The 22,718-nt window shown below is 37.3% G+C and overlaps 1 protein-coding gene across 10 annotated transcripts in view; it reads left to right on the forward strand.

The window, feature by feature from the left end:
* Positions 1–22,718, forward strand: part of MLIP (muscular LMNA interacting protein) — a 108,058-nt gene that overhangs the window by 25,982 nt on the left and 59,358 nt on the right. For 8 of the 10 annotated variants that reach the window (XM_058834405.1, XM_058834398.1, XM_058834401.1 and 5 more), the window contains exon 2: positions 20,861–21,019. Coding sequence is in view for 7 of the 10 variants with exons in the window: in XM_058834398.1 (XP_058690381.1) it covers positions 20,861–21,019 (159 nt within the window). In the remaining 3 variants the exon portion in view is untranslated. Of the gene's footprint in view, positions 1–4,803; positions 4,908–10,949; positions 11,011–20,860; positions 21,020–22,718 lie in introns of all 10 variants that reach the window. The other 2 variants (XM_058834403.1, XM_058834404.1) reach the window with 2 other exon arrangements.

Raw genomic sequence — 22,718 nt, forward strand, 5'->3', positions numbered from 1 at the left:
CAATTTAACATCATAATCAACCCAGGACAAGAAGTTACTTTGATAAGTCCTTAGATCCTGTGAATTTGATCTGAGCCCCCCTCCCAGAACAGAGATCCACAGGGTGGTCATTTTTGTTTAATACGAAGGGAAAGAGAAAAGTCGTAGTCCCCTTTTAAAAGGCATCCTACTGGAATGGGATGGGGGAATGTGCATGTCTCCAACATCCTGCAGACACAGTCTTTGAATAATTTCTTTAAATCAACCTTAAGATGCATCCCAGCCCCCAAATCTCACCCTCTATTAAGAACATCCCTTAACTGTTGGTGGGCAATAAACAATCATAAATATTGAATATTTTCTGAATATAAAGCAGTGTAATAGAAGAGGAAAAGAGCATTACCTCTTGCAAGAATATCCTCTTGCCTGGTGGTTGGGGAGTACATGGTTGTAAATTTCTTCAGGGAGACTTTATTCAGAAAGCTTGTTTGAAAAGGAAAAACAACTGCCTATATTACACACCTGTGTTTGTTTGGTAGTGTAACCATCTCTATACTGCCAGCCTCTTCCTAGTGTAATAGAAGGAATATTTGAGCATTTCAAATACTTACTAAATCAACCAACTTATAAATAGCTTAAGGAGGATACAAATTGAATGCTAAACAATATTTAGGAAGGTATTTAGAAATTTGTTATATGCTGATGGAAAACATTGTAATAGATAAAGAATAGTCCTTACTATAGAGTCATGATAATATTAGATAGTATTTTATACAGGAAATACTTTTTTGTGCCTTACCTATTTTCCTGTGCTACAAAAAGCCTGATTGCTGAAGTTTGGCACAGAATTTGCATTACTGTTCTGAGGGTATTTTAGGGTGGAAGATGGCATTGGAAAATGTTTCTCGATACCCAGTTGAAATATCTTCCTGATCTGGCTTTTTCCCCACTGGTTCTGTAGTGTGGACCACTGAAGCCACAGGGAAATATCAGCTGAAGAAGAAACCCACAGTCTCTTAATACACCTTCAGATGAGTTTTACCTCTTTAATGAACTCCTTCTCAGACACTTCAGATTTTTTATGCTTTCCCAAAGCTGCAGGATTCATTCTTTACTATTGCACAATTTTAGCTCTTTATAAACTTTGCTCCATCATTGTTGTAATGTTTTTTCATAAGCATAGTGGTGTCAGATTTTTTTTTTTTGTTTTGCTTACTATTACCAACATATATAGACAGTTTTAAAGAAAAAAGGAGACCTGCAATGGTTTATATGATGCTGAAGTGCTGCTCTGCAGCAGTGTTCTACAGGAATGGTGAAATATAGTACATAGTGTTTTGAATGGAATTATGCATCAACAGATAGTGTAGATGATAAAACGTCTGAAGTTGATCACTAGGTGGTCTCTAGTTTAACCAAGACCTGTGTTAATGAACAAAGCTTTGTTTTTCTTAAGAGATTCTCTTAAGAATATCATAGTGATTTTGTGGTTAGAAAGCTATTTACTGTTTTCTGTTATGTTTGAGGTACAGTTTAGGATTTGCCTGCAAGTTGTAGGGATTGTACTAAAGAATATGGTATCATTAACTTTCCCTTTCCTTATTGTCAAATCCTTGTCAATTTTAAAGCTATTTTGTTTAATTTAAAATGGTGTTTCACTGTGGTACTTACTGCATAGATCAAGTATATTTTTCGGGAATGCTTTTAGAGAATTAGGGTTTGACAAGGTGCAGTGATGTTTATACATATTTATGTACATTTAGGCATGAAATTGATTCTTTTTGAAGATAACGGATAGACAGATCCCTGAGGCTATTGTCTTTATACCATTTGTTTGCTCTATCACTAGAAATGAATCTGGCTGGCTGTCATAAAAAAACTTTACTTCCATAACAGGCAGAGAATTGTAATTGCTTTTGTAGAACTGCATACCATAAGCTCAAGGGTTCTCAGTGTATTTTATTACAGTTGCAGTTGACTGATGGAGATTAATCTCATGCTAGTCACTGTAAATGTAAAACCTTCTGTCTCAGATGGTGCTTACTATAAAGATTACTGATGTAATTTATTCATAGAAACAATATCGTTTTTTAGAAGTTGTTTAGAAGCCATTTAAAAATCTAACAAACTATTATTACATTACTTCTGACCGTCTGTAATATTTATGGTGCACTTCCAGTCATACAAGATGTATTACTTCTGAATTTGAACAGCAAAGAGGAAATATCTTCCAATTTGACAGCATTTAAAATATTTAAAGCACCAACTTTGTGAGGTAGTAATATTGTTAGCATCTTTGTAACTGATTCTTCAAATATTTTAATCCCTGTCATGTGTCTTGCTTAATGAGATGAATATTCAAGCCAAAAAGAATAACAACAAAAAGATTGTTATTCTGGAGACTCCTGTAAGGAGTAAGCTATAATGTATATTTTACATTTAGTTCTGAATTTTTCACAGTAATAGTATCTAGTCTTGTTAATGGTGTGGTCTTCTGTCTCATGTTTTGGGAGGATCTAGCACAGGATTACACAGGTTTCCGTGACAGAATATTAACCAAGTCCATCCTGTGCTTTCTTTTCTCATTAGAGATAGTAAGAGCAGCACATTTGACATCACATAAACATTTTCTTTGAAGTACCCTGGACAAAATTTGATGTTTCTTCACTGAAATCAATAGTGAAAATCTCAGAGGCCCCTCTGGTCCTGGAATTTCCATCCCGCCTCAGCACTCATTAATTGGTTTGGCACATACAACATTACATTGTCCCCTTTTGGTCTCAATGAGCAGTGGCCATGCTGGGCAGTGGCTGTGACCTGAGCACCTGCTACCACCACTGCAGGCAGTGTCCACCAGAGCCTATGAAAGCAGCAATGAGCTACAAAGGACTAGTTCCAAGTTGCTAGTGATTTAGGGATCAGTCTTTCCTGGTGGTGATACTTTGGCCCAGAAAAGCTGCTGTAATGCATATGAATGTTTCCAAGGGGTATTTTTATTTTATGAAGGCTGTCACAGCTGGTAAACAGTAGTTAGGCTAAAATGATGCTTAGAAAGGTTTTTTTGTCTCCTTTATTGGAAGTGGAAAATGCAACAAATCTCTTGCATATGTGTGTGCTGTGGTCTTTAATAAAATCTTCACTGGGAGTAAACATGTAAAATAATTTCAAGGTCTTCTGTAGGTAATCAAACATTTCTATTATACTGTCGTTATTGTATTACTAGATGGTAGATGTGGTACTAAAAAAATGAAGTATTTTCATAATAGAAAAGATATTAGAATGTCCAACTTCAATCACTGTGAGCCTTTTATTATATCTACATTGGCAGAACCTTAGTTTGCTTGTAATGCTTGAAGGTTTATTACTTCATCAGCATCTTAAATTAGACAGCCTCAGTATCTCAGCAGGCTGTAGCAGGGCATGTTGATTAGTGTTTCTAGAAAGATTTGGCATAAGTTAGGTTGATGCTGGCAGAGAGAGGTGGGTAGCATATGTAGTGCATTATCACTATACGTTTTCAGTGTTGACAGGAACAGAAGCAAGCTGACATAACACATCTTGATAAGTAATACTGCCATTACCAGTGTCACTTTTATCACCAGCTATGCAAAACATTGACTTAGGACTCTGATTTGATGTTAAAATAACATTGGCATGTATTGACATATATATCGTATTGACTTTGTCATGACATTCCTTGGCAGGAGTAAGAATATTGTCTATTGCTTCAGCTTACTTGTTAGCATTGCCTTTAATCAGAAGGCAGTAGTTATCTTTGTGCCTTTTTTTCCCCCTAGCGACAAAGATCGCACTTATTGGTTTGGATATGAAATGCTTATAGGTAATATTTCCATATGAGAGACTGTCATACAACTAATTTAATTGCCAGAAAATTCAGGTAGTGAACAGACTCAGTGTCATTCAAAGATTTTTTTAAAATTTTTTTTCAGAACACAAATCTATTTTTGTGATTTCCATCAGAATGTGATGTCTGGAACAGCATACTTTTTCTGTTAGAAATGGAATTTTACTATTATTTATGTAATGATTGATGCATCTTTAAGATGTGCCAATCATTTGATTGCAATTTAAAGTTGATTAGAGGTTGCTAACTTCTGAATGTGAATGACTGTTATCAAAATACTAGGATGATCTAGTGGAGCTAGTCTGGAAAACAACATGCTGCAAATTGCATAACCCTCCAAAGTACAGGAATTTTAGGGTGATATAATTGACATGGACTCTGAATGGGTGGTGGGAACCTGAGCTGTGAGGCATTTATTTGCACAAGTTCACAATGACTTAGCATTCTAAATCTCACTGGAGTTGATTTGACCATAGACTTTTATTTTTATCATGTAGGTACTATGGAAGGGTAGAGAAAGTGTGGGGTTTTGTCTAGGGCACAAACAACTCAGCAGTGTACATTTGGACAAAAAAGATCTTTTGTGAGGACTGAGGTGCTTGCTGCAATCTGAGAGTCATGAGAGGTGGGACCACAATGGCTCCTAGTCCTGCGCTGCCTTTGCAGGACTCATCTGCAGGTGCTGTGCGGTGTTTTGTCCGTGCACATGGGCATGTCCCCTCTAAAGCTTGGAGGGCCATGTTTAAAGGAAAGGAGGCACCACCATGCTGTGACCATCTGGATGGGAGCCACTTTGGTGTGGAGGATGAGTCATTTGGTTAGCGCAGAGCTGTGCTCTGCTTATTAAATTAGGTGACGTGTTACACAATTAGCCTGTATTCGCGCGGCTGGTGACCCAGACTGGCTCAGGTCTCCCGAGCTCTGGAGCTTAAGAAGGGATAATTTCCATCTCTCTGTAGTAATCACCCAAGCAAGTTACGACCCTGGAGCCGTGAAGCTGCCTTGGGAAGCCATCAGGAAAAGCTGACTGTAGAAAAGAGCCCAGGCCTGGCCCTTTGAAGAGGTAAGGATCTGACACGGAGCCACGGGGGAGCAGCTCGCCTTGCTCGGCATTCTCAGCTGCGACTCTTTCCAAATTTAGGCATCTAAACTAGGTATCAGTTTCTTATGAGAATGAAGCTATAAAAACTGCCACACTGGATCAGCCAGAGTCCCAGCTTGTGCAGTGTCCTGTCTCAGGCTGTGTCTGAGAGCTGACACCTAGGGAACAGTGTGAGAAAGGGGCCAGCAGTATGAACTGAACTCACGTCTCTCCATCTGAGAGGCAATTACAATACCTCATCATTAGGCACAGAGTATGTCAGTGAGTTTCTCCTAATGAAAGTCTTTCATGTTGTTTAACTAATTGAATATTCACTGGGCCAGAGTGGGGGACCTAAATTGTTCTTTCCATTCCCATGTCCTGAGCAATAGCTAATCCTTAGCTGCTTCAGCATTGCCCTAAATATTAGTTATTTCTATGGATGGTTTTTAGTGGAATTTCTATGTATTTGTTAAATGAATCCTTCTTTGTTACCTTATACCAACCTAGTATTTTAACTTGTTACTCCTTAAAAATTCTTATTTCTTTTTTCTTCCCCCCTAATAATTCAATTTTCCTCAGAAAATTTCAAGAAGCCTTTAATGGTTCTCTGCATTCTGAACAGAATTTAATTGAATGTTTGAAAATCTCTTACATTTGATGTCAAAATCTAACAGCAAATCAATTCTTGGTGACTTTTTTGTGTACCTCCCTTTTCTGCTACATGACTAAAATACATTCTTTGCACATTCTTCAAAGATATCATGCCTCTACTTCATTTTATTTTAGATTTCATTTTTCAATAATTATTTTCTAATTTTATAGTATTAACAATAATGAAAAAGCTTTTGCATTGAACTATGTCTCATTAGGCTCTCAGAAGTTGTATGTGATAATTTAGTGTGTGCATTTTTGCAATTCTTGGAAAAGTGTGCAGTCAATCTGAAAAAGAAGAAAAATGAATCTTTAGCAGAGGGTTTATCTTACTGATCAGTTGCAATGATGGATGCTGTGTATAAGAATTCTTTCCCAGAATATACTTTCTAAGTGTGTATTTGTGTACCAGATGTTTTAAAGTGGTGACAAAGAGCAAAGAAAAAAGAAAATAAATGAACAAAGAATATAAATATCTTAGAAGTGATGTAGAATTCAATGTTGCTGACTAAGAGATACTGCAAAAGAGTTTTTCATGCTGTTTCAGTCTTGTTTTACCAGGTATGAGAGGCCACATGACTGCAAGTGCTTGACTAACACAATCAAATGAGTTATCCCCTGTCAGCAAAGACACATTCTCATGCTACCCAGGGAAGAAGTAATGGTAGGCTATTTAAATAAATCCATTTGCAGTTGTGGATGTCCAGCAGTGTCTAGATGATTGGTTCAGTGTCTGCACCTCCACTGACAGATAATAACCTTTAAAAATAGTCTTGAAATCAGGTGCACATGCTCCAAGAGAGATAAACTAAGTCTGGATGAGAAAACAACTTCTGGAGTGTGCCACATGGGTAATTAGGGTTGAAGCAAGCTGATAATTTAGAATTTGGACTTCTGATGTGATACAGCATAATTCCTATGGAACCGTGCCTTTCATCAGTTTTCATGGAATGAAGTGTGTTTTTAAGTAGCAGGTGCAAATGTACGAAAGTCTATTTTATTTTTATTTTAGTGCAATCTCAAAAGAAACCCATAAAATCCTGCTCAAGTCTAAATTTTTTCCTTAAAAATTTCCATTAAAAACTCTACAGTTTCATGTGAGCAAGGCCTAGTGTATTGTAATAAGGCAAGTAGATAGTCTGCTGACCTAGCTGTTTGCAAAAACAAATCCCAAATTCTTGACACTTCACCTCCACCCACAGAGCATTCTCCTGTCTTCCATTTTATGAACACACACACGCACAAAGACACGTACTTTCTACAGAAACTGTGCCAAAGCCTGTCAATCCTGAATGCTCTATTGAATGCTTGAGGTTCTCGTAATTTGGAGTGAAAATGCAATGACTAAGAAATAGTTTGTGTCCTGTGTATTAGACAAAGAATTCTTAAGCAGACTTGATTAATTTTTTGTAGCACAAATCACTCTCTATAAACCTATTTCATTGTTGAATTTTGTCAAGAACAGCTGTGTGTCAGTACAGCCTTAAATCTTGTGTTTATTTAGCATTAGTGACGAGCCAAACAGAAATGTCTGCAAATTGCTTCAAATCTGTGACCATGTGTGTTTCTCATATGCATTGTTTTGGAAGAAGAAAAAAGGCTGATGACAGATCAGATGTGCAGATCCTTCACCTGCAGCCTTCTGGCTTGTTTGTGACCATCAGGTGCTGCAGTGGCCCCTGGCTGCTTGCAGGCAAAGGGCAGGTTCCAGTGAGTGCTGCAGAACAAAACCTGTCACATCCCACTTACCTAAAGCTCCTTTCTCACTCCTCAAATTCTTCTTCCAAGGCCTTAGTGTCAGGATTTCTGAGGCAAATGCTTCCCCATCTCTGGAAGGTTGTAGCACCATTATAACATTCAGTAATTGTGTCTGACAATTCTGACTAGGAATAGACTTTATCAGAAGAAAGGTATCAACCTTTGACAATCTGTTTTCTGATGCTAATGGTGAAAGACCTGTTTCAAAGCTTAGGCTGAAAAACACATCTGAGAAAGAGACATCTGAAAATAGTCTGGTAGCCTGGTCATTCATTAGCACTGTAGGAAACATGGGGTGAGTTTCCTTCTTGTCATTCAAAGAGAGACATATTCAAAAGCAGTTCTGTCACTCCATTCTGGCGCTTTCACTTATCATTCCCTCCTGGATTCAAGGCACCATCCAGATGAAATTAATAAAGCCAAATATGTTCTGTCAAAAGGTTTTTTTCAAGCAAACTGACTTTTTTTTAATGTGGAAGAAAATACTTAAATGAAAAATTCCTGGTCCGCTGCAGAACTGCAAAGGAGATGGGATTTCCTATGTGCAATGGCAATATAGAGTCTGTTGAGGCAACATGCAACAAAGCACAGCATCTGACTTCTACTGAATTCAAGGGCAACCTTTTAAATTAATGGAATTTCATCATCTACTAGTATATTTGGTAATTTTCTAAAATGATCTTCCTTGGAAAGCAGAGAAAAGTATTTTTTTTTTGTACAAGAAAGCTTTTAAGTTACTTCCAAAAATAACTTCAATTTCCTTAACATTTAGATTATTTTCTCCATGCCAATTTCTGGCTAGATAAACAAGACCTAATAGGCAGGGCAGATGCAAAGTCAGAGACTGGAGCTGTGAGACAAATACTGCATGATAGAACAACTTTTTGGGAGAATATTTGTCACTGATTACACTCGCTTAAAGAGTCAGAGAATGGGTGTTTTAGGGAAGAGGACTGTGCCTGTGTTTATATCTGCGTTTTGCTTTTCTTGGGCTCCTGAGCTCTCCACTTGACCTGTAGTCTCTGCTGTAATCAATGCCTCACCTGGATAGCTGTGACAAGACTGAGCTCCTCATCACTTCTTTCCTGAAGAAAGATCTGTGGTCAATAGGAACATAAAGTCTAACACTATGAAAAAGAATTTTATATAAATAGTGCAGCAGTGCCTTTTGTCTAAAAACTGAGTTAAGAATATTTTAAAATAATTCAAAGATTTAGTGAAAAGTGTGCACAATTAAAATTTTATTGGATTGCCAATACATTGCTGTTAGGATGGTCTTGATGCATGACATACAGTTTTAGGGTTTTAATTTTTTTTTTTTTTTAATTGAGACTAGATATGCTGCTGTGTTATGTAAACTAATTAAGCTGTTCAGAAGACATTGATTATGAACCTTTCACAGATTGTATGGTGCCTTGTGCAGACAGATAGGAGAGCTTTATTAAAAATGCTTGTCATTTCTTAATATTGTTCACAGGACATATAATCTCTGGGATAAAGAATACTTGCAAGAGTCATTTGCTGACGCAGAACAAGGACTGTTATTAAGTCCAAATCTGTTTATTATCTGTAAATCTTCTAACTTGTCAAAACATTGGATGAAAAAGTAATACATGAGTTATAGGGTCTTTTCTGTTGAATTTAAATGAAGGATATATATTTAAAGTCTGGTTTAATGATACCTGCTCTTGAAAATTAAAACTATGACTGATGTCTCAAACTAACAAACTGAAATGCTTTCAATTTTTTAAACTTTATATTAACCTCCTATTTTACTTAATTTAAATTTGAATTTCAATCTTCATCCAAGATATATTTCTTCCCTTTTCAAAGCTAAGACCAAGTTCAGAAACTCAGAATCATACTCATTTTCACTCAATTCTTGGGTAAAATTTGACTTATTTCTAGTAACTTTAAGAAAAAATTGTTCAAAGTGATAAAAAAATATAAATTATCATTCTGAAATCTTGCAGGATTTTCCTCAATCCAGGCATTTTAGAGCACTGCAGTAAGCAAACAACGTTTTCCCTGAATCTGTCAGGGAATCTGACATCTGAATCTGCTTTTAGGAGACTGCAGATTTATCTCCCACTAAGGCAAAAGGAGCAAAGGTGTCTTTGAATGGCTACAAAATTTTGGACTCTAAAACCTAGAGTTTGTAGAAGAGGGCATATGTCTTTAGCTAATAGAAAATACAGCACAAGAGAGCCTTGACTTATGAATGCTCTTAACATCATCAAGATGCTAAATGCCCTTTAAAAGAGGAGAGACAGAATCCATCCCATGTAATCTATGTCAGGAATGTCACTTAATGCACAACTTGGGGTAATGATTTCTCCCTGGTGATGAAGGTGGTTTAAGAATCTGTGTGAAATATACTGGGATTACTGCCAGAGTCAACCTTGATTGTACTGAGTTTATTTTGGGGTATTATAGGAAATAAAGGCAATAAATATATATATATATATATATATAATCTCTGATATTGTTCTGTCAGTAAATCAATTACTTCTTTAATCTAAAGCTATGATTATTACATTCCATTTTCCTAAAATGAAGATACAACATAACAGTCAAATACATAGGAATTAAGTACAGAATCAACATTGTTTCTTATTATATGCAAAAGTGTTTTCCATTGCATTGTCAGCTGTATTCTAATATTAGGAATTTCTGAAGAAAGTATCAGTAGACAGCATGTAGATTTTTGTTCATTTCATCTAGGTCCCCTACCCTTTTATATAATCCTTTGATCCTCTGATCCTTTTAGTTAGTTCATAGCATCTATGGAAAGAGTGTTATTTACACATTTTCAACTGAAACCCCAAAGTATTCTTCATAACACTGATGGGGTTTTGATTAAGTTTGGAAGACTTTTTAGAAGCCTGACATTAGCAGCATACTTGGTCATGAAGTGTTTTCTCACTACCCAGATTTGTTGGCTAAAGAAATTATGCTTGTTCTTGGTGCAAAATGTACACTCTGCTGTTCTCCTACAGTCCTATTCTTTCTCCTACACTCTAAAATATCTGAGGAATGGTACATGACTGCATTTATTGAATTATTATTCCAAAGTGGAAAACTAACAATTTTTTTTTTAATGAGACAAAGTCATGTTTGTATATATATAATGTAAAATTATTTAATAAGTAAAAATAAAGTTATTTAATTGGAACAAGTGTAGCTATTCTTCCCAACAGACTGAGTCCTATGAAAATGACCCTAGCACTCTTAAGCATGCACTATTCTTGATATTTGGAAAAGCTCAAGTTAAATGGTTAAAGACAGCTACTTTTTAATTATTAGCACAGGGAAGTAAACAAGATTCTAAATTTATTATCATGCTCTCCTGTGAACGTGCAGAAGAAGCCAACAGCTTTACCTTATTGTTTGCTAGTAGCTGAGTGCCAGAATAATTACTCTTTGTAGCCAGCATTCTTCTGGGCCCACACAGACCTACTCAGAAAATAGCTCATTAAAAGGACCTCTGAAAATGCTTGCTGAGAAGGGGAAAATATGACCTCTTGTTCAGTTTTATCACAGACATTTTGTTGTTGCTCTTTTAATGTTCATTTTTTTATTTATCTTCCAACTGTGCTCTACATACTACAGACAGCAGTCTGCAGGAGGCATCTGAATTATCAGCCCTCTGAGTTTTATTAGTAGGGGACAGGTAAGAATTCTTGTAGAGAGCTTGTATTGATTATTTGTTAAATGCCTGGCATATATGACTGTAAAGGGTGCAGCTTCTGATGGGAAGCCTATTGCTGATAATACAAGATGAAACAAACCATTTCTTAGAGATTAAAATATTAACTGCCTTCCCCTATGTGTGCTTTGTTTAAAAGCTGAAAATTTAGTAGCTGATATTTCCAAAGTACTCTGTGTATCCCTAGTGTGCCATCAATGAGAACTCTGTCTTCTTTATGGAAAGGAGCTGAGGAATATGGGCTAGCTGGTATTACAAGACTTTGACTGCTTTCTGCTGGAATGACAGCAGAAAAAAATGGTCACAGATTAACTAGAAGCCCTCAGTCTGGTCATATATGAGTAGATAAAGACTAAGGTTTTAAGGTTTTAATTTGCCTGTGTTGAAATCAATGACAGCATTGCTTTTGTTTTTTCAAAATACCCTTTTCTGATTGATAACAAAGCTTGTTAAATCCAGAGGAGGCCAGATGGCTTTTTGAATTTTGAAAATAATATTTGAGAGTATGTCACGATCATTTAGTGAGATAACACCAAAACATGAAAGATGTGTTATTATCTGTCATTGGCATGTGGGTGGCAGCTGTATGGCCTTTTGAAAATTTAACACAACTCTTTCTTAATATTCTTTGGGTCCCTGCTCCAGAAATTTAGCTCCTCAGAAGTACCTCAGCAGACATAAGTTGCAGCCATTTGGTAAAGAAGATATCTATTGAAAATGTGATTCTTATTTTAAAACAATAGTAATAGCGGAGTCCAAACACAAGGAAGAAATTTTTAAAATCTGTGCTGCCAGAAGCAAATCACATCAGCCTTTACTTTCCTCCTGTAAGATAGAATATTTTTAAATAAAAATTTACTTTCCAATTAAACAAAACTCATCCAAAACATTTAACTCTCAAAATCCCTTACCTTTTACAGTTTTAAAAAATGAAAATATTTTAATGAACTCAACTGAAAAAGCCATCAAAAACTTAAATGTATTTTTAACAAGTTTTGTTTAGCTGAGAAGAGTCAGCAGTAATAAAAGAAGAAAATTAGAGGAAAAAGAAACTTCTAGGAAATTGGAAAATCAAAATGAGGAGACAGCTGTCAGTGGAGACATGCATGCAATAGCTGCAGGTCGTGTATGAGCATATCACTGCATTTTGGAGTTTTGATGAGAGCAGGTGGAGCTGGTTGTATCAGGGCAGGAGGTAATGGCAGGATCTGTTAACCTGGAGTGTGGGAATAGGCACATTAAATCTTACAGAGGTAGCTGCAATCTCTGAGTGGGGAGTGTTGGAAACTCCCTTGTATCTTCTCCTGGAAAGAATTTTCTGTGCTGAAAGTGCTGGCAGTGAGAATGAATTTGAAGCTGAAGATGTAGTCATTCAGTTTTGAGGACAGTTTTTCTTAGAGTAAATGCTACAGTTAGCAGGTGACCATGGTACAAAGGGCCATGGTTGTTCGTTTCTTCCTGTCCTACTTGGATGACTGGGGTGTTCAGACTGTGTTGAAGTGTTTTGAATAGACTTATACCTGAAGAAAAACAGAGAAAATTCTGTTGTGAAACAAATGATGTTGTGTTTGACAAAATATTAGTTAAGTGCTCTGGCTAACAGCAGGTTTGCCCTGAAGCACTGAGAGCCCTGATATCCAGCATATCCTCATAAGGGTCCATGAGGGATTTCACACACAACTGTTAACCTGGAGAAGTTTGAAGTGTAAGTCATCTGCTGAAGAGAGGCTGTTCCAGTCCTCCTTCAGTTGCATTTAAGGAAACCAGAAAGGCAGTGCTTCAAAACTGAGCAGAAACCCTGCACAGGTGGGAAATGCTCAATCTCATCTGCTGCATCCGAATCACTACCAAACCTCAGGGATGGTAAGACCACATACCTTGTGCAACTTTTTCTAGCTAGAGAAACACATACAGAGATGCAAAAATTTGTAGTTATTCTAATTGAAAAATTAGGAGTCTAATCACAGAGTTATAATGTTGTTAATTCCCTTTTCCCTGACAGGAACAAGATGAAGGAAGCACTTCTCAGAAACAACATTTGTACACTTTTGCTATTCAAGATATTATCATTAAGAGAATGAAGCTGTTGTTATTAAAGCAGATGATTTTTCACAGGGTGCGTTTGGTTACTCAATCAGCTTTCTCAAACCCTCATGCACTAACTCATGCCCAGCTGGAGCCACAGCTGGCAGTAGAGCTCTTTGTGCAGAAGTAGACGGCTTTATTACTATGCCTTTGGCTTCTAAGAGAATGACCTGTATGTGTAATCCTGCAGTCTTCATCTACAGCTGTCTTGGATGGGGTTCAACTTGTTCGTTGCTGATTCCTGTGTGTCCTGGTGGTTTTGGGCTGATGCTTGGTACTCTGAACTTATCATTTATTTTGTATTCAACAGGATCCTCTGAGTTTATCGATTTGGGAAAGACTTTTGTGCACTACCTCTCACACTTTCCCTCTCTTCAATCTGTTTTCTCTTAGCATCTCCTCATTGTACTGTTCACCCGAGTGCACACAAATTCTCACATCCATGAGACTTATACTATGATGTAGTCTAGGCACAGACACACTCACATTTAAAGTCCAAATGGTCCTATTATTGCAGCTCATTCCCAATGATCACCCAGCTGAAAGCAACCTAGACAACTTTCTCCTTTCTACCACTTTTATCTTCTATACATCTTTATGGAAACTGCCAGCATCTCCAGTTGCTTTCAGGAAGGTGGATGATGTTGATGCTGGGGCTTACACTGTGCTTTGGGCCCACTTAAAGCTACTTTACTGTCTTTGTTTACAATTTACTTGTTCCTCCTTCATTGGCCAGCACATCCTATATCTAAATTTGATGGTGTTTGATATGTTTTATGTATTCCAGGTACTGGTCCTTTGCTTGCTCTGCTATCCTTAATACCAGCACACAAGGTTGCATTCCTGGAGTGAGTAACAACTTATTATTGATTTGTGCTTGTAACCCTAGGGCTCCTATTCCACCCTTGAACTTCCAGGGCTTCTGCGATTATCTTGTGCTGGTACTTTTGGAAGCATCTTTTAAAATCCCTTGTTTTTTCTTTAAAAGCCTTCAGGCTATGATAGCATGGCATGTAGTATTAGCATGTATGTATCCTTTTTCTGGAGTCACTCTGTAGTTAATCCTTTATACAAAATTAATGGTCTGCTAGGAGATTAGCTCAATTGGTTAAAGCATATGCTAAGAATGCCAAGTGTGGGTTCAATCCCTGGAAACTCACTTAAAGGTTGGGCTCATTGACACTTATGGGTCCCTTCCAACTCAGACTATTCTGTCATTCTGTCAATAAGAGGGTGTAGCTTTCAACAGATGCAGGGGTATTTGCAGGCACAGCTGTGATGCTGGGCACCACCTGCTTCCAAAATGTATTGCTTGCAACAATGTCACTGTGTGTTACCAAACTTGCTCTGCAATGTGTTTTTGAAAGGAGAACAGAGGAGATACCTGTGGTGGCAGCACCACTGGGCTTGATTCTCCTCTGATGTTGTGGGCAGGACTGTGCTCAGTGGTGGCAGAACCTCACCACAAATGAGCCTCAGCTCTGTGGGAGGGAGCTGCTGTGGATGAAATCCCTCTGGCCTCAACTGCTCAGACATTTTTTGGCACCAAAAGGCAAATGGCTGATATGTGATGCTATAAAATTGAAGTTCCTTGCTAGCATCATCCCCCAAGACTGATGTCCCAGCTCTGACAGATGTAAGAAGGGATTTATTTATCCTTCCAGTGCTTGATTTGAAAACTACACCCTCTTATTGATAGACACAGCTTTTGGGAAAAGACATGAGGGGAATGATGTCATAGAGATTAATGAGTACGTGCTTCAAGGTTGCTGTAAGGGTGACAGCAGCATTTTGGGACTCTCAGGGATGAAATTGCAAGAAATGCTTACAGGAAAAAAAAAATTATAACTTTCATTTTCTCACTGAATAATCAAGATGGAATTGTTCATAAATGGACTGGAAAATTAGTATCTGTTTTGCCTCACTGCTATAATAATGTGACTAACCATTGTGCAGCCTTTTTTTGTGGGGCAGAGGTATCATGACATTGCATAAGCATATATTATGTATATCAGTTTTTAAATGTATCTGTTAGTGTGCTAGTATGGATGTTCTACATATGAAGGCATAAGTCCTATGACCTTGTAATGACTCAAGTTTTGAGGCAGATATTTTTCTATATCTACGGGCACTGGATTTCATCTGAAGTCTCACATTTCCCAAGGAGTCTTCTGACAATGAACAACATAAAAATATTTGATAAGCAGTCCATGTGCACTTTAGACAGCACCACTTTTTTGTTTTGTTTTGATTTAAAAAAAAAATTTCTTCTGCAATCAGCCTTCAAACTTTTTCAGTCTACTTTTGTCAGTCCTTGACTGCCTTCTGTGGAAGGCCAGATGGCAAGCCTGACCACACTAGTGCAAAACCAGCAACAATATTTCAGCTTAATTTCTGGCTGATCCACACAGCAAGATGAGCACAGGACTGCCAGAAGGAAGTGGTGATTACCTGCTGAGGGAGAAGCTAGGGGCAGTCTGGGTATGGGACTGCCTAGCTGTGGTTTTGTGCATGGGTGATGGACTAGAGCAGCTTGGGATGTTTTCACTTGGGAGATGTTGCTTCTTAGGAAGTTTTGGAGACTGGAGCAAATTAGGGGTTTAAGGGTGTCAGTGATACTATAAAAATGATTTAAAGACCCAGTTCATCTTAAGGTCTAATATTTTATGACCATTTAGTCACACTGCATTTAATTAAGTCAAGTAAGCATAAGGTATTAAGGTATTTTACTTGCCGTTAGCAAAAGGAGGAAATTAAACGTTATTTTTACTTACTTCTCATTAAACTTAGCTGCATATGTGTAGAGCAGTATCAAAGAGCAATTACAGTTGTATAAAGTCTGCTGGACTGAAGAGCTAATTAAAATGGTGTTTGAAAAAACCCCACTTAATCTGAACAAGCTCTTGCATTTTGAATAATAGATTAAAATTTTTTGCTGTTGTTCATTTGCTCCTTCTAGTGCTTTACACACATCACACATTCATTTTCAAAAGATACTTGTCTGCATTTGAGTGTGTATTGATGAAATGAAAGAAGCACAAATTATTTGCTGAAGGTGATAGAATGGGCACATAAAACTTGGGGAAGTTTCTGGACCACAGCCGTCCTTGGGAACTTTGGTACAAGCTTCATCTTGACTGTAATTTGATTCTGGACTTTTGGAATAGGTTTAGCTTTTTCTTCTGAAGTTTCACAGAGAGAAAGTTGGTGTTCAGATGATCATCTGCTGCTGTTTGTAAAAGGTTTTAGAAAAGCCAGAGCTCATATTACACAATAAACAGCTAATCCATATTAAGTTACTGTGATAGCTATAATAAGTCAGGATATGAAGATAGGCTGAAGATTCTTACATCTCATTAATTGATAATCCATCTGACTAGATTTTTCTCTGTCTCAAGGAGGAGACAATGTCTCTTTGTGGTTTGACTTTAGTCTGAACAGAAAAGGAGTTTAAGGAGAGATTACAGAATGTAAAGGCTGTGCTTCTGCATGGCCCCTCTCCCTGGCTGGGTGAATGGTGTTATCTGTGCTCTCTCTGAGTGTCAGAGCTATATTTATCACTCAGGAATTGTGGGCATGTGAATTTGTGCTCTGAGCGAAGTAGTGCTTCAATCAACATGTTTCTATTTTATGGCGTACGCACTTGTTATTTTGCTATTATTTACTCATAATTTCCTTTTCTGTCCTTTAAACAAATAAATATCTTCAAAGGAAGAACTAGATGTTTCAAGAATGAGGTTTTCTCAGGGTGTTGCTTTATTAACAGAATGACTTACATTAGCAAATCAGTAGAAGAAGTGGTAACGTGAACCAGCATATTGAATTTCACTTTAGCAATCTATATTCCAGAAGGAAGTCCTAAGAAGCAATCATTGACAATGGAACCTCAATTTAAATTACAAAATAGGCAGCATGCTGAATGCATATAGAGCATATGAGAGATTAAATGGAAGTGTTCATTTGTGCTCGTAAGGTAACCAAGACAATAAAAATGGGCTCTACAAGTCAGGACTACAGAAGCTGTGGTAATGAAAACAGTAATTAATATAATTTAAGTTACTATCCCCAGGGCAGCTGTAAAATGATGGTATTAATTAGGCAACAAACCTGTTTGTAAATTGATGACATAGGAGCTCATGGAACTCATCTAGAATAAATTTTTTGTAGTGTAGCTTTTTAGCAATATATTATGCAGTTGCCAATAGCCATCAGTGGATATTCAAAGGTTATTTATATTAAACTCTATAATTTGTATTCTTCAGAGAAATAATTAATGTGAAGGCTGCAATATAAGCAATCAGTTATTTCATGTGCATAAGATTGATTATATAATGTAAACCATAATTCCTTAGTATTGAATTCAGTAGATGTCACATTTGGTATTTTTCTGTCACTGTAACTGTATTGATTCAAGTGAATTCCAGCAGCAGAGAATGTATGGTATTGAATTACCTCTGCTGTTACTACTGATTATGGAGAAAAGATGATAGGAAATTTCACATATTTTTTTAATATATATTTGAATTTTTAGCCTTTTTCTTTATTGTTTACCTCTACATATCAGAGTGGCTATTAATAGATGTAATGAAGTGCTGGAAGGCCAGCCTGTTCATTTCTTTTCAGATCTTTAAGGTTAGAAACATCAGCCAGTGAGAGAGATGGTAAATGAGATGAGTATATGAGTATATGAAAAAAGGTGCAAAAACCTTTTTTCTACCTTAAAAAATAAAGTAGTATGTAACAGTTCCTTCTGCTTCACATTGTTCAATTAAAATTTAAATTTTAAAATGTCAAAGTATTTTTACTTATTTTTTAAAAATCTATAAAATGAAAATAAACACTTAAAAATTATTTAAAGCAAGAAATCTTTTGTTTTCCCCCAGTGGCAATGTTTGTGTTTTCTGGCTAGTCATGTAATATTTGCTTGTCTAGGTTTCTGTGAAGCAGCTTAGATTGCATGACCAGTTTTACCAGCTGGAAGTTCCTGTTGCTCAATTGCTATGAATGAAACTAAGAGGAGCACAGTCCTGTCACTGCTTAGTGCAGTATTAACACTGTCTGAAATTCAGTAATTGTATTTGCTTGTGTATGCTTTCTAAACTCTAAGAAAATAATATACACTAGGAGAATATAAATAATGACATGATTTAATGGCATCTCCCACCTGAAAAAAAAAAATCTTGTTTTTCCATTTTTATGTATTGTCCTATCATAGTTTTAGCTTGCAAGCAATTTTAGTGATTATTTCCACAACGTCTTTAGGCCAAATACACCAAGGTTTTCTTTGCATGTTCTTTAATTTTTCCACCAAAACGATAAAATTGGAAGAGCAGGGTAAGACACATATAAAATTAGGTGATATCAAGATATCTCCATTACTATGCAACAATCTGGAGCCTCTTGTCTGATTTCTTGTTTGTATTTCCTCATTAGAAATATGCAGATAAAATAGTGGGAATTTAGCAATACTGCCACATTATATTGGAATTTGCCATAAATCTGTTTGTTGTTGGGCTTGCTATTTGCACACTTATTCGCTCTCTTCCTTTTTCTTTTACAAGGAATATTTTGCCCTCTGACTCAACAGTATCCAGTGATACAGAACAGCTGCTGTCATGTGTCAAAACAAGAGCATGACTAGAGCGTGAGGTAGAGGGGGAAAATGTTTTTAAAGATGACCAAGGTAGCCAAAGTCATCAGCTGAACTTCGTAATTAGAGAGAAGATGAAAACAAAACTACAGGTCTTCAGGAAAGCAAAGGCCATCTCTAGCTGATTTTGGTGTAGATACCAGGTACTGTGTAAGAGTGCAGTGAATTGTGTCAGCTGTGCAGAAATCACTAATGCTAATGTGATGGTTGTTCCTGCCTGTGTGCAGGTAATCCTGCACCTTGGAGGCACCTTTGGGTGCAGCAGGTGCTCAGCTGGAGGCTGCATCCTTGGCTGTGTTGTGGGCACTGGCAGCTGCTCTCTAGCGAGTATGTCCTTGAGTACTTTGGTATCCTGCTGGCTTTTATCAGGTGCAAGGACTGTTTAATGTGGTGGCTTATAATATTTAAAAATTGTTTTGCTCTTTTATGAAAAGCAATGATCAGACTCAAGGGCCTTATCTCCTGAGAGAAGGACAGAACTGTTGTTTCTCCTTCACATAAAATAACCTGAGTGGGATGGTGCAGAATTTAACTGTTACTCTTTCACTGTTGATTCAGGCCATGCATTATATATTCCAGTCCTTGGTCGCTTGTGTGAAATGGACGGGGGAGTAAAAGTAGGAGGGCACCTTGTACCGGCACACCTGGATGTGTCTGAGAGAGCACAGTTCTTCCGAACTATGAAGAGCAGTTGACAGCATTTCTACAAATAACCTGCCTCTGTTTTACCCAAGCACTCCAGGAGGAAGCTGTTAGTAGAAGTAACTAATATTTGCCTAGGGTTTTTTAAAACTGCAAATCTGTGTCCATCATTTTAATGTTCCAGCCACAAGATGATCAAGTACTGTAAACCAAATTCCACTCTGTTTCATAATTACTCTTTACCTATAGATGCAAATTACAAAGGAGCATAATGAGAATCATAGTTCTTCAATTTGTTTCACTTCAAACAAGCAACAAATAAAAAAGGGAGCTAAAGCAATAATCTTGTTTTCCTGTATGATTCAGTACAGCTCAAGCCTCTACATATTAGAGTTCATTGAAAAGACAATTAACAGTCTGATATAAGGTTTACATCAGATGATATGACAAAGGAAAATCAGTGTACTCCATAGTTTTGTATCAGAAAAAATAATTTTTTTACACCAACAAGTAATGGAAAAGTCATCATGTCAGGTTCAGTGGTTTGGGGTGTGGTTCCCTCTATTTACCTTGCAAAGGCATGTACAGTTCCTCTTCCTGATATCTGGCAAAGCAACTGAGAGTTTTACAATGATGTGGACTTTGTTTCCCTGATCCATGTCCTGTGAAGGGGATCCAAGTGATCGGGATTCAAGTGATTGAAGACCACTGTGATAAAATTGAACATTTAGGTGAAATTGCCATCATTATTCTGTCTTGGTGCATTCAGGCCTTATATACACAGTCCTACTGAGAGGGCAACAGGGGGAGAGAGAAATAAGCAGGCAGACAAACAATTTGTTGGTGTATGTGGCTGGAAAGCCCAAAGAAAATGGAGAAGATACTTAAATCACAATTTATTTCAGATATTGCTCAGAATTGGCTGCATTTGCATTAGAAAATGTGAACATCTTTTGCTTTATTTTTTATTTTTTTTTTCAGAGCAGAAGTGTTTTCAATTTGGTTTTTGTTAAGCAAATACTCTAGGGGCTATAATTTGCTCAGATACACTGGTACAATTGAATTGTTGTCCTACTAAAGTGGAGTTAAACAATGATAAAAACAGCCTTGAAATGGATTGAATATGGCTTTTTGATTTTGTTATGGAAAATTGAAAGAATAGCAAGCTATAGACAAAAATTCCCCAGTCTGCTGTGCCACACCACTAGAATATAGAGAATGTTGATGAGTATAACCAAGGCAGTATTCTGTCTGTTAAATAAGGCTTTAATATACAATTAGCCAATTAAAAAAACCCACCAAAACAATGACCAGTAGAGTTAATAACAGACATGCAAGTAATGTAGATTAATTATTTCGTGTTATTCATATTATCTCAACTCTGATAAAAATTGTCTTATTTGAATAAAGAAGTTGAATTAATTTTATGTTTTTTAGGTCTCTTCACAAGAATCTGGAACCAAACCATTGACGTTCACATTCGTACCATCCATTGGACAGCTTCCAACTCATTTTGAGGTTGTGGATATCTCTAAGTTCCTTGTGACAATTCCGGAGGAACCAAAGGATCTGAGCAACCAAAAAATTGTAAATAAGGTAGATTTTTGTTTGCATTATTTTTTCCCCTTCAAAAAATCAAGAAAATTTTGTTCTGAGCATTGCTGAACTGAAGCTCTTGCTCTTGAATGGTTTCTTGGCTTGTGCTTGGTTTAATTACCAAGATGTGGAATCACTCTGCAAGAGAAGGTGAGCATCTGCTCAATAGCTTCCTTTGCCTTTAGCAGATTTTATATTGGAAGGAAACCCTTGATCATCTCAATTCTGTCCTGTTAGCCATGCAGTGGCAGATGAGGGGGATTCATTCTAGATCTTCATGACAGCAAGGGTGGTGTGCAAGGACTGTTATCACATGGAAATTGACCAGGAGTTGTTCACTGGATCCTGGTTTCAGCGAATGCTGTGGCTTCCAGAAAGGTGCCAATTCCTTGCACAGCTGTGTTGCAACGCCTGAAATTGGAAGCAAGCTTTGGATTTTTGAAAGCTTGTCTTCCTGCAATGGTGAAACTAGCAGCACAACATTCCTGGCTCTCCTTCCTTTAGTCAACCCTTTGTTTATTACTCCTTTCCTGCCTCACAACACTTAATGCCCTCTTATTTTATTCCATGCTGGTTGAAAGGCTACCACAGTCCTCTGGCTAATATTAATGCTTATGGCAAGTCTGCTTTTGTGTAACAGCTCCTCCCCTGGGACTGAAGGAAAAAAAAAACAAAAACAACAACTGCTGAGGCTGCAGTTTTGGGTTCTTTTCCATATAAATTTTTTTCCAATTTCCAATAAACTTTTCACAGGATTTTGCAGCCCTCTGACCTGAACGTGTTCCAGCATTTCAGTGTCCTATCTGTTGAAAAAGGGGTTAGGCCTGGGCAAAGGATGGATATATTTGAAGAGATATTCACTGGAATATTATCTCCAGGCAGTTTTGCTCATTAGCTACATTTACAGCTGCTTTGTATTGGTTTTGTTATAAGCAATTCCCAGGATAAAGCAGAATTAGGTCTTCCTGTCATCCATCCTCATGTGTTTCTCTGAAGACCGAGGAAACTTTTCTGGCAGTTGATGCAATTGTGAGGCCTTCATAGCACAGATTAGTCCCTCTTCTAAAATGTCTAGAACCAGAACAATATTTTAGCCAACCAACATCAAATACTCAAAATAACACTCTCAAACTCATAAAGGTGATATCCCCCCTTTGTGGTCCAATATTTTTTCAAATAACTGAACTGCAGGACTCACGGAGCTGCAAGTGAAGTGGAAATTCATAATTACCATGTTCCTCAAGCAGCATTCAAATATGAGCCCCATCTGGAGGCTTCCTCTTGCAGTGCACAATATTTCTATTCATTTACCTGATTCTTCCTCTAAGGAAAATATGATTTACAATAGCAGTTTTGATAATGAATGATTTAATATATGTGTCATATGTGCAGTCTGCACTATTCCTGCTTTTATCTGAAGCAAGCTTGAGAAATGACATGCTGGATGTGGAAATTGCAGAAAATACGAAGAACAATTGTGGTCTGTGCTGCCAAGCACAGGTCAAGTGAAGCTTGAACATTCAGTAAAGCTCTCTGACCTCTGAGTCTGTTTGCTGTCTTTGGAGAATGCCTTGTCTTAAGGGCCTTTGTTTCTTCATTAATATGTATAGGTTTTGTCCCATATTTGCTCCTCTGAGGAGCATTGTCTGCTCCGTGGATCCCGCGGTCGGGATGCCTTCCCATCGTGTCTGGTGTAGTG

This window comes from Poecile atricapillus, chromosome 3, assembly GCF_030490865.1.
Source record: "Poecile atricapillus isolate bPoeAtr1 chromosome 3, bPoeAtr1.hap1, whole genome shotgun sequence".
Lineage (NCBI taxonomy): Eukaryota > Metazoa > Chordata > Aves > Passeriformes > Paridae > Poecile > Poecile atricapillus.